The sequence below is a fragment of the Panthera uncia genome, assembly GCF_023721935.1.
Source record: "Panthera uncia isolate 11264 chromosome A3 unlocalized genomic scaffold, Puncia_PCG_1.0 HiC_scaffold_11, whole genome shotgun sequence".
In the NCBI taxonomy this organism is placed as follows: domain Eukaryota; kingdom Metazoa; phylum Chordata; class Mammalia; order Carnivora; family Felidae; genus Panthera; species Panthera uncia.
The window spans coordinates 29,398,438-29,411,281 of NW_026057578.1; the positions used below are offsets into that span (position 1 = coordinate 29,398,438).

General features: G+C 39.2%; 1 protein-coding gene across 6 annotated transcripts in view; it reads left to right on the forward strand.

The window, feature by feature from the left end:
- Window positions 1-12,844, forward strand: part of ATRN (attractin) — a 158,550-nt gene that overhangs the window by 63,796 nt on the left and 81,910 nt on the right. For all 6 annotated transcript variants that reach the window (XM_049650035.1, XM_049650034.1, XM_049650036.1 and 3 more), the window contains exons 8-11: window positions 640-883; window positions 1,627-1,810; window positions 2,851-3,005; window positions 6,059-6,143. In XM_049650035.1, the coding sequence (XP_049505992.1) occupies window positions 640-883; window positions 1,627-1,810; window positions 2,851-3,005; window positions 6,059-6,143 (668 nt within the window). The remainder of the gene's footprint in view (window positions 1-639; window positions 884-1,626; window positions 1,811-2,850; window positions 3,006-6,058; window positions 6,144-12,844) is intronic.

Consider the following 12,844-nt stretch of genomic DNA (forward strand, 5'->3'; position numbering starts at 1 on the left):
CCCATCCCCCCCCCCACCCCCAGCCCCTGGCAACCACCACTCTACTCTCTGTCTCTATAATTTTGACGTCAGTGTTGGTTTTTAGTTGGGGGAAAACTTACTATTCGTGGGGTATGGGGAGCTATTTAATTGGCTAGGTTGTAAGTGGAAATTAAAGTTGAAACCAATTTAACCTGAGAGATTTTAATGGACTCAAATTATACTGGGGTATTATGATTATAGTACTAAATGGTAAAAATTTATACTGTATAAATTAGCTTTTATGTTCATTAGCAAGTTTAGCCAAGAATAGCTACCTTGCAATATAACTGAATAATCACTTTCATTTCCTTGTTTTTGTGGTTTATGGTAGGATAAGGGAACTTTTCAACTTTATCTTCCCAACACATTTTATACCGTTAGAGATCTTGTATGAGGAAGTCCAAGAACAGTGGTGAAGTGTTGGGAGATGCAGAATATGATTTGTTTCATTTTATCTTGTTCCTTTCTCCAGCCTTTTCCTAATAAGTCACTGAAAGGTGTATTTCACTAGCACTTTTTAAGCTAAGAATAATATTGAGGTTTTGAACTTCTCCTTTTCCTTCTCAGATTTGATCCTTTTGATGTGTTTTAGAATTTTGTTTACATTTTTTCCCCTAGGATAAAATTTACATGTACGGAGGAAAAATTGATTCGACAGGGAATGTGACCAATGAGTTGAGAGTGTTCCATATTCATAATGAATCATGGGTGTTGTTGACCCCTAAAGCCAAAGAGCAGTATGCAGTGGTCGGGCACTCAGCACACATTGTCACGTTGAAAACTGGCCGAGTGGTCATGCTGGTCATCTTTGGTCATTGCCCTCTCTATGGATATATAAGCAATGTACAGGAATATGACTTGGGTAGGTGTATTTTTTCTAGTGATTCTTTTAAAACCTTTATCCGTATTGTTTTGACTGTTCAACAAGAGTCCACCTAACTTTGACCCAGTACTTTATCTTGAAACGCAGTGAATGTTGCTATATTACTATTGAAATTCAGATCCTTGCTGCTGCTAAGTAGTATATATTTGTTACTGTCAGTTTGGCGAGGAGCCAAAGATGGCACTAAATGCTTTAGGTGTTGGAAATAAAGTAAATAAATAAAAGTGATTTGGAACTACAAGTATTCTGACAAAAAAAAAAAAAATTAGACCACCCTTTAGAGATTGGGTTAATGGACTGTGATTTCCCCTTAATGTGTAATCTTTCCATTGGTTAAATTTTATTATATCTGCTGTTTTGGTGCAGGAGTACTGCCCATAATTGACAGTTTGAGAAAGTAGGCCCATAAAGTACATCTGGGTATTGGTCACTGAAGGTCACGGGGTATTAAGTGTTCAACTGAGGGGAATCTGGGTCTTTTAAATTTAATGTAATTATTTTCCTGCATGGTATATTAGACCATCAGATCATTTAACAGGTTGATGTTTGGCCACCTGGTTTTGTTATAAGTTTTAGATGGCTTTCCTTTAAAAATTAAAAGGTAAAAGAAATTTATATGTATCAAGTCTCCTGAAATCTCTCATTGTAAACTAATTGGTCATTTAAAGTATTAGGGGAGGAGGAGCCTGCAACATTTGCGTTTAACTGTTTTCCCTTTCCAGCTAAGAACACATGGAGTATATTACATACCCAGGGTGCCCTTGTCCAAGGGGGCTATGGCCACAGCAGTGTCTATGACTACAGGACCAGGGCCCTGTACGTACATGGCGGCTACAAGGCTTTCAGCGCCAATAAATACCGGCTCGCAGATGATCTCTACAGATACGATGTGGACACCCAGATGTGGTGGGTGCTTTTTCTTGAGCTTTTACTCTAAGGTGTGAATTCTGGCAATTGTCCGGAAGATATTGTGTTATATTTTTGTTTTCAGGCCTAGCAGATAATTCAATTCAGCGTTGTAGATAGGAAAGTTGGGAAAGAAGCAGAAGGTAATAGTGTAGCTAGTTTATTTTGTTGCATTATTCTATAATCTTGTAGTAGATTGATTAGAAGATGCTTAGTATTTTTTGACTGGTTTTTCAATTTTCATACACTCAGTACCACTGTAAAATTTTAGCTCTTCAGAATCCTGAGGAGTCAATTGTTCTACAAAGCTGAGCTTATGCACATTGTTGTAATTAAGTAGAATCTACCCATTTTTTAACCTTTTCTTGATGACCGAAGTGTCATCATTGGGGTTAGTTACTGGCTTCATTGCATGAAATCATCAAACAGAGGTGGTCTCAGGACCTAAATTAGAGCAGTACTCCCTCTCCTATAAATTGAACTATATAAAGTATGCTAATTTTAATAAATGTAAAGCAGATTTGAATGATGAAATAATGTGATTATATAAAGCATGGTTTCTCTTTTTGTATTTCCTTACATATTTGAGACCATGCTATGGATACCAGTTTACATTCTGTCAGTCATTAAAATGTCTGTCATTTTAGTGGCTGTGTAAATACTCTGTCGTGTGGGTGTACTAAGCTTGAACAGTTGGAAGTTCTGGTTTCTAGTTTTTGTCTTATTAATAAGGCATTATACATAAGCTTTTGTCTGTATTTTATGTGATTTCTACCCAGAAACTGGAATTATAAGGTCATAAGTTAAGTTATGATCATTTTTAAGACTCTTAATGTGCTTTGTCAAAATTCTCATAGACCTTTAAGGTTTTACATATTTATTTATTGTTGAGAAAGTTACTTATATATAGGGGAAAATCTAGAGGTATTTGCACATTTGGTTCTAAAGTTAAGAAATTGGTTGTGTTTGCATTAGCAAATAGATGATAAATATCCTAAAAAACTAACCTTGTATTTATTATTTTTAAATAAACTCAAAAGGACCATTCTTAAGGACAGCCGATTTTTCCGTTACTTGCACACAGCTGTGATAGTGAGTGGAACCATGCTGGTGTTTGGAGGAAACACACACAATGACACATCCATGAGCCATGGCGCCAAATGCTTCTCTTCAGATTTCATGGCTTACGACATTAGTAAGTTTCCCAAAGCCATTTTAGTTTTGAAGAATCTTCTTTTGTCTATAAGCAGCATTTTATTTGTGTATGTATGTCTGTATGTTTGTTTTCGAGAGAGAGAGCATGAGTGGGGGAAGGGAAGAGAGAGAGAGAGAGGGAGACAGAGAATCTGAGCCAGGTTTCACCTGTTAGTGCAGAGACCAATGTGGGGCTTTGACCCATGAACCACAAGATCATGACCTGAGCGGAAGTCGGATGCTCAACTGACTGAGCCACCCAGGCGCCCTATAAACAACATTTTAGAAGAAACTGAAAATATTGGTAGTTGAAAATGGTCAGGCCATTTGAAAGAGGTCCAAATGGTATTCTAAAATTTTTTTTAAATATTTATTTATTTTTGAGAGAACACATGAGAGTGGGGGTGGGGAGCAGAGACAGAGGGGGACAGAGGATCTAAAGCGAGCCCCACATGGGGCTCATGCTCACAACTGCAAGATCATGACCAGAACCAAAGCTGGATGCTTAACCGATGGAGCCACCCAGCCACCCCCCAAATGGTATTTTTTATATTCATATGACAAATATTGCACATCTATTAAAAAGTATTACTTCTATATTAAGTTCTTGTTTATATTTTTATTTAAGTTTTTGATATTTTTCTATATTGAGTTCTATTAAGTGAAGTCACTCCCATCAGTTGGTTGAATGTTAATTTTTGAGGATGGGTTGGGGTGAGCAGCCTCCGTGTTACAAATGAATGACTTATATAATAGTGTTACATAGTTGTTACCACCAGCATTGTGTTAAGTTGGTTTAACCAATAGCTTTATCTCATTCCCTAAAAATTGGTTTTACACATTCTTTTTTAAATTTTTTTTTTTTCAACGTTTTTTATTTTATTTTTGGGACAGAGAGAGACAGAGCATGAACGGGGGAGGGGCAGAGAGAGAGGGAGACACAGAATCGGAAACAGGCTCCAGGCTCCGAGCCATCAGCCCAGAGCCTGACGCGGGGCTCGAACTCACGGACCGCGAGATCGTGACCTGGCTGAAGTCGGGGTTTTACACATTCTTGATGTAATACTTTTTGACATGGAACTTTATCAAAAATTTTGGTGTGGTAATATACTTGACCAGAAGAGGGCAGTATGTGTTCATGCAAAACAAATACTAGAAGTTCTCTTGTATCATCAGATGTTCTTTTTTAACAGACATATATGTGCCAGCCATTAAGCTCGGAGATTGTAAGATGAGTAAATTACAGTGCTGGGACTCATAGTGGGGGAGGCAGAGAACAGACGATATAATTGCAATTCAGGGTGTTGCTTGCTCTTAGAAGAATACATGAAAGCATCTTTGGGCATTCTTTAACTCAAGAGAGTAAGGATTATGGTCAGGGAAATTCTTGAGGTCAGATCCACATTCTTTGGACCTTGAGGTCAGGTCCAAATTCTTGAGGATGGTCCATCCAGGCTGGGTCCCCAGGAAGTCAGCTAGGTGAAGTTAGGCAGCACTTGTACCCTATTGCTGGGTATCTGGTGTGCCCATGGTAGAAGGTGCTTTTTACCAAGGCTGGAAGTAGAAGGAGAGGGACTGGGTTGGGAGGAAGGGAATAATTGGGTTTAGGTACATGTTCAGCTGGAGATGACTGTGGGACTGAGCCATACAGAGGTCAGTGGGAAGCCTTAGGCAGGGGCAAGCCTCTAGGGAGCATGTGTCATCAAGGATGAGCAGACAGCCAGCGGATGGTTGGATAAAGAAGTTTGAAGGAGAGTGGAGACTGTGAAAACATGTCAGAGAAGCAGGAGGAAAGTGAGGCAAGATTGGTGACCTGTGAGGGAGCGGTTAACAATGGCTGCAGAGGAATTAAGTAAAACAAGGACTCTAGGGCCTGTTGGATTTGACAACAAAGATGTCCTTTGTTAGCCTGTAGTCAGGGAGGAGGAGTAATCCAGATAGCAGCGATGTAAGGTCAGATGTACAACATGAATGTTAAGTGTTTTAGTGAAAAAAGAAAAGAGAAAAAAACCCAACCCACTTCTCTGTGAAGGGAAGAAAAGGCTTACATAAGTTGAGTGCCTCCTTGGGCACATTTAAATGCTGTGGTGAAAGCCAGGTGGAACAAGAGAAAGCAGTTCCCGCCATCCTGTGGTTTTAGGGAGGGAAGCAAGGTGGGTGGGCAGGAAGCTATGAGAGTTGGTGGCCTCTGTTCTCTGTGTGAAGAAGACCACAGAGTCTAGGCTGGGGAGAAGGAAGTGAAAGCTGTTATTGTCAGAGTTGAATAAAGGTCTGGATCAAGTGGAAGAACCTTTGCTTAGTGAGTATGAATGTCTGAGTGTCTCTGAGAGGGAGTGTGAGTGAGGTTGGCAGCATTCTGCAGCACCAGTTGGATTAAGGTACAGAAGGGAAGTTGCTGACATGCAACAAAACAGAAAAATTGGTAGGTCTAGGGAACCTAGAAAAGGACTTTAAAAAAAAATTTTTTTTTTAACGTTTATTTATTTTTGAGACAGAGAGAGACAGAGCATGAACGGGGGAGGGGCAGAGAGAGAGGGAGACACTGAATCGGAAGCAGGCTCCAGGCTCTGAGCCATCAGCCCAGAGCCCGACACGGGGCTCGAACTCACGGACCGCGAGATCGTGACCTGAGCTGAAGTCGGACGCTTAACCGACTGAGCCACCCAGGCACCCCAAGGACTTTTTAAAAAACTAGGTGAAGTTTGAACTGGAAAATAATTATGGAACCCACATATTTTACTTACATAAGTTTTGAAAAATGTCAAATTAAGAAACACTCTAGTGGGTAAAAGTGATAGGCAACAGAGTGAGTGATGTGAGTGTTAAGGATGTTACATGCATTCGTGAATTAGAATTGCCATATTGTCCTGCCTCCCATGCCCTGTTGTTCTGCTGCTGCTGTATTTTACCTCCGAAATAATGGTGTGATTAAGAAAAACTGAGAGATACGTTTTATGAGTTGTGCTTGTTGCGGTCTTCTTCCCAAAGAAGATGCGAGTTCCTAACTGATTATGAATAACAATTCCTTCTGAAATGCGCTTTTCTTGCTCCTAGCTTGTGACCGCTGGTCAGTGCTTCCCAGACCTGATCTTCATCATGACGTCAACAGATTTGGCCACTCGGCAGTCTTACACAACAGGTAATTAATTGGAGAAGAAGCATTTGCTCCTTTTCTCTTGTGTTTAAAATGAAAGTGAGGTTACACATGAGATAGTGGAGTTGGACTTACGTATTATTTGCAGGATTCCCTCAGCCCATTCGTTTTTCATGGAATTTTGTACATACGGATTTCCTGATTTATATTTAAAATATCTGGTGTGGGGAAATTCAAATCAAAACCACATTGAGATACCACCTCACACTGGTCATAGTGGCTAAAATGAACAACTCAGGAGACAACAGATGCTGGCGAGGATGTGGAGAAACGGGAACCCTCTTGTACTGTTGGTGGGAATGCAAACTGGTGCAGCTGCTCTGGAAAACAGTATGGAGGTTCCTCAAAAAATTAAAAATAGAACTACCCTACGACCCAGCAATAGCACTACTAGGAATTTATCCAAGGGATACAGGAGTGCTGATTCATAGGGGCACATGCACCCCAATGTTTATAGCAGCGCTATCAACAATAGCCAAATTATGGAAAGATCCCAAATGTCCATCAACTGACGAGTGGATAAAGAAGATGTGGTTTATATATACAAAGGAATACTGCTTGGCAATGAGAAAGGATGCAGTCCTGTCATTTGCAACAACGTGGATGGAACTGGAGGGTATTATGCTAAGTGAAATAAGTCAGGCAGAGAAAGACAGATATCATATGTTTTCACTCATATGTGGAACTTGAGAAACATAACAGAAGACTGTGGGGGAAGGGAAGTGGAAAAAATAGTTTCAAACAGAGAGGGAGGCAAACCATAAGAGGCTCTTAAATACAGAGAAGAAACTGAGGGTTGATGGTGGGGGAGGTGCGGGGGAGAGGGGAAAATGGGTGATGGGCATTGAGGAGGACACTTGTCGGGATGAGCACTGGGTGTTGTAAGTGATGAATCACGGGAATCTACCCCCCAAACCAAGAGCACACTGTATACACTGTTATGTTAACTAACCTGACCATAAATTATATTAAAAAAATTTTTTTTAAAGAGGAAAAAAATAAAATAAAATATCTGATGTCGATTTGAATTCCTTGTGATGCCAAGTTTGTTGGTGTGGTTTTGTTGGCATGCAGGGGTATGCTACGTTTGGTGCTGTCTCATGGGGCAGCGAGAGTTATGTTCAGTTGCTGTCTTCCGCCCTCCGCTGTTCGCTGTTGTCTGCACCACTTGGGTTGTCAGGTCTCTCACAGTTGTATCTGAGTGGTAAAGAGAGATTTCAGTGGCGGGCGAGGTAGAGGAATAAAGATGGGAAGACTGCGAAACTTCATATAGATCAATCTGTAGTGCTTGGATAATCTGAAGTCCGTACTCCATTTCCTTGCATCGCTCAAAAATGCCTGGCCCGAGCTAACAGAGTTCTTCGTGAATCTGCTCCTGGAGAAGGAGGATCCAGAATGGCCACTCTGCCTGTTGCTTACTTTGTGCTTTAAAGATTTTTGATTTCCTAAACAGCCTAATCATGTTCTTAACTTTTCCCATTTTGTTTCAGCTGTTATGAGTGTTGTCTGTTTTACCTTCTAAAGTTCTGAGCCTTATCAACCCTGGAACTATTTAAATGCTATAACGCCAACATTATGTTAGGATTTCCTTGACTTTCAAAATTTCTGTTGTTACGATGCAAGATGAGATGAAGACCTGGACATGTCTTGGGGATGTCGTGAGGGAAGAATCGACAGAATTCAGACACTTAGATATTGGGAAAAGGTGACATCTTTTTAAAGTAATAACTTAGCTGAAATGTAGTGATAAATATGGTTTTCCTATGAGAACATTTGATGGTATAGACTGACAACTTTACTAATCGAAGTGTCATCTTAAATTGTAAGCTTGTACTTTATCAGTGTAGGAAAACCCTGAAGTTTTCTAGTGTATGCCTCCTGATGCTTTCATCTGAAAAGCCGCAGGGCCATTTTGTCGTCCTCTTGCCTATGGGTGTCTGGGCCTCTGCTTTATTCATCTTTGTGCTCCTGGTTCTCCTGGCACAGGATTTGACACATAATAGGCGTTTGCTAAATCGTGACAGCTGTTAGTACAGTGATGGTAACTAGCAGATAAATGGATCTTCTGTTAAAACATTCTTTGGTTTTATACAAACTCAGAGAAGTTGATAGTTTACCATACGATAGAATTTAACCACGAATCAGAATTAGGAATGGCTTGCCTGGGTTATAATAAGGTTTTCATTTTTGTGTAATTCCAGTGGTATGTTTGGGCCTGTATGTGAATAATCTGTGCATGTGGGGCAGGGTTGGGGGAGGGCAGCGGAAGACGAGAGAGGCCACGGCTAGTTTAATCTTGTGAAAGAAAGAATTTACTCAAAGAGAAACTTGGATTCATATCATTTCTTCGTATCCCGTATTCCAAGTGGTGGTTTTTCTTAACTGATGAGCAGCGTTGGGTGAGCTGTGCCTCACTTAAGTTGTTGTTTTCGTGGGTTTTGTGAGGGAGGTGGGAAGAAGAGCTGGTTCTGAGGCACCGAGGCTGCGTAGATGCCGCTGCACCTTTTTCCGGCTCCAGGCCTTTTTGAAGGGCTCTGCGTGCCTCCCATAGCCAACGTGTGACCAGATGGATTCAGAGTTGCTGAAAACACCAGCTGCACCAGGAGGGGGATGGAGCTTATTTGGTTGAAGCAGCAGATTGACTAGTTGAATCCAGACTGCTTAATGCGATACTAATCCAATAATGAGATTAAAAATTAAATGTAAGGCTCATTTTTGGTAATTGAAATGTGTCAATTTTTAAATATAATATATGGCAAATACATAAGAGAGCCACAAAATCTTTATGCTTTAGTAAACTAGTCTTGTGTTAATTTGAAGGAAATTGAGGCAAGTGAGAGTAAATTATTCTACATGTCATTGTGGGTTAGTTCTAAACTTCCTGGCACGTTGTAGGATCTTGGAGTTGGAAGAGTTCTGGAAGTTACCTGCTCGAAACTTCCACTTAATGCAGGCATCCCCTTTAAACATGTCCAGGGATGGAAAACTCACCTAAGAAGGAAGCTCCTTCCTTTCCTGCAGACGCCAGTTATTAGCGGGTTCTCCTTTATATTACCTGGAATCGACTTCTATCTTCTGTCTTCTGTCTTCTGCTGATTGATCTTGTTTCTGTTCTTCAGATTTTTGCAGGAGATTATTATATTTAAGGATAGTGCTGTGTCTCCTGTCTATACAGTCCCCAACCTAACTCTTTCTTCAGGTTCTGATCTGGCACAGTGGATGGCAGGATTGAGGATGTACCAGCACACATCACACAAGAGAGATACCATGTGTGTGACAGATATGGCCCAGTATACTTTGTGATACAGACTGCATCATTTGCTGGCATTGGCCTTCCATCATAGCATTTAAGAACTTTCCCTGGAGCTGTTACACAACTGCTTTTATTTTGAATAGGTGTGATTCTGGCATATATGGCCTGTTAAACAGCTTTATTCTGTGTTAATCACACAGAATAGGTGTGATTCTGCATATATGGCCTGTTACAAATATCAACAACAGGAGCTGATATACACAACAAATTGAATATACTAAAAGTCTATAGTTTGATAAATTTTGACATAAGTATACACTTGTAAAATCATCACCACAATCAAGATAACATATCCATCACCCACAAACGTCCTTGTTCAAAAATGTCCCCCGTCTTTATTCATGAGGGATATTGCTCCATCGTTTTATGTTTTTTTATGACATATTTGTCTGATTAATACTGGACAGAATAAATTGAGAGGTATTCTTTCCCCCTTTATTTTCTGAGAGTTCATAAAGGATTGGTATTACTACTTTACATGTTTGATGTTTGATAGAATTCATCAGGGACTTGGTAGAATTCATCTGGGCCTGGGCTTTTCTTCGTGGGAAGATTTTTAATTGGTAATCCAGTCTCTTTACTTGTGGTACGTTTATCTATTCAGATTTCCTATTTTTTGTTAAGCAGTTTCTTTAGCTTTTTTTTTTTTAATTGTGATAAAATTTTCATAATGTAAGATTTACCATCTTAACCAGTTTTAAGCGTATGGTTTAGTGGCACTAGGTGTGTTCACATTGTGTGTAACCATCACTGCCGTTCATCTCCTGAACTTTTTCATCATGCACAATTGAAACTGTCTCCCCATTAAACAGTAACTCCTCATTCTGCTCTGCCCCCTGTCTTTGGCAACCAGCATTCTCCTTTCTGTCTCTGTGAATTTAACTCCTTTGGGTACCTTTAGTTGGAATCATACAGTGTTTGTATTGTTGTGGCTAGCTTATTTCACTTAGCAGAATATCATCAGGGTTCATTCATCCATGCTGTACATGTGTCAGAATTTCTTTCCTTTTTAAGGCTGAATAATAAATATTCCTTTGTGTATATATTCCACATTCTGTTTATCAGTAGACACTCGGTTTGCTTCCAACTTTGCCTGTTGCAAATAAGGCTGCTGTAAACATGGATGTACAAATATGTATTTGAGTCGTAGCTTTCAGTTATTTTTTTTTTAATTTATTTTTTTAAATTTACATCCAAGTTAGTTAGCATATAGTGCAACAATGATTTCAGGAGTAGATTCCTTAGTGCCCCTTACCCTCTTAGCCCACCCCCCGTCCCACAACCCCTCCAGTAACCCTCAGTTTGTTGTCCATATTTAAGAGTCTCTTATGTTTTGTCCCCCTCCCTGTTCTTACATGATTTTTCCTTTCCTTCCCTTATGTTCATCTGTTTTGTATCTTAAAGTCCTCACATGAGTGAAGTCATATGATATTTGTCTTTCTCTAATTCTGCTTAGCATTATACCCTCTAGTTCCATCCATCGTAGTTGCAAATGGCAAGATTTCATTCTTTTTGGTTGCCGAGTAATACTCCATTGTATGTATATACCACATCTTCTTTATCCATTCATCCATCGATGGACATTTGGGCTCTTTCCACACTTTGGCTATTGTTGATAGTCTAGCTTTCTTTCTTTGGGGTATATACCCAGAAGTGGAATTGCTGAATCATGTTGTAGCTCTACTTTTTAATTTTTTGAAGAATGAGTCACTTTCAGTAGTAAGTCTTGCTAGGAATTTGTTGCATTTAACTTGTCTAATTTGTTGGCATAAAAGTCCATAGTATTTCTTTTTTTCAATGTTTTTTTTTTATTTATTTTTGGGACCGAGAGAGACAAAGCATGAACGGGGGAGGGGCAGAGAGAGAGGGAGACACAGAACCGGAAACAGGCTCCAGGCTCCGAGCCATCAGCCCAGAGCCCGACGCGGGGCTCGAACTCACGGACCGCGAGATCGTGACCTGGCTGAAGTCGGACGCCCAACCGACTGCGCCACCCAGGCGCCCCCCATAGTATTTCTTTATATGCTTTTTAATCTTTATAAGGTCAACAATGATGTCCCTTCTTCATTCCTAATTTTGTTAATTTATTTTCCGTCTATGTTCTTGGTCATTCTAACGCGTTGTCAATTTTGTTGATTTTTTAAAGAACAAACTATTGATTTCATTTATTTTTCTCTTTTTTTTTTGTATATATTTTATTGTTTTTTTCTATATCATTTTCTCCCTTCTGATTGCTTTGGGTTTAGTTTGTTTTTCTTTTTCTAGTTTCTTAAGGTGGAAGCTTAGGTTATTGATTTTAGATCCTTTTTCCCCCAATGTATGTGTTTAAAGCTGTAAGTTTGTCTGTAAGCACTACTTTAATCCCATCCCATAAACTTTTAAAATGGCATATTTTTGTTTTTATTTAGTTAAAAATATTCTCTAATTTCCCTTGTGATTTCTTCTTTGACCCATAGATTATTCAGAATATGTTGTTTGTTTTTCAGATATTTGTAGAGTTCACAGACTTTCTGCCTGTTGATTTCTAATTTAATTCCATTTTGGGGATTAGAGAACATATTTTGAAGATTTCTTTTCTTAAAAAAAACACTTATTGAAGGGAGTGGGGGGAAAAACGCAAATATTTACTGAGTTTTTTTTATGGTCTAGCATATATGGTCTATTCTGGAGAATGTTCCATGTGCCCTTGAAAAGAATATATGTGTTATTCTATTTGGGTGGAGTGTTCCATAGTTGTCAGTTAAGTCAAATTGGTTGATAATGTTGTTCAAGTGTTGTGTAGCCTTGTTGATTTTATGCCTAGTTGTTTTCTCATTATTAAGAGTGAGATGTTGAAGTCTTCAACTATTATTGTTACTTTACTCTTTCTCAGTAAGGCAGTCCTGCCAGCAAAGAATTTTCTTAGTCTTTGTTTATCTGGGGATGTCTTTATTTCAGTTTCATTGTGGAAGGATAGTTTTGTTGGTTAAAAAAATGTTATTTGACGCTTTTTACTTTCTGTACTTTGAATATTTCAGTCCTCTGCCTTCTGGCTTCCATTGTGTCTTAGCCATTAATCTTAGTGTGATTCTCTTGTATGTGATGCGTTATCCTACTTTTATTGCTTTCAAGAGTTTCTCTTTGTTTGGTTTTTTTAGCAGTTTTTATTAATTAATTAATAAGTTAATTTGTTTTCAGGAGTAGAATTTAGTGATTCATCACTTACATATAACATCCAGGGCTCAACACAACAAGCACCCTCCTAATACTCATCACCCATTTAGCCCATTCCCTGCCCACCTTCCCTCAGCAGTTTTTAATTATAATGTGTGTAAGTATGGATCTTTTTGCGACTATCCTACTTGGAATTTGTTGAATTTTATGGATGTATAGA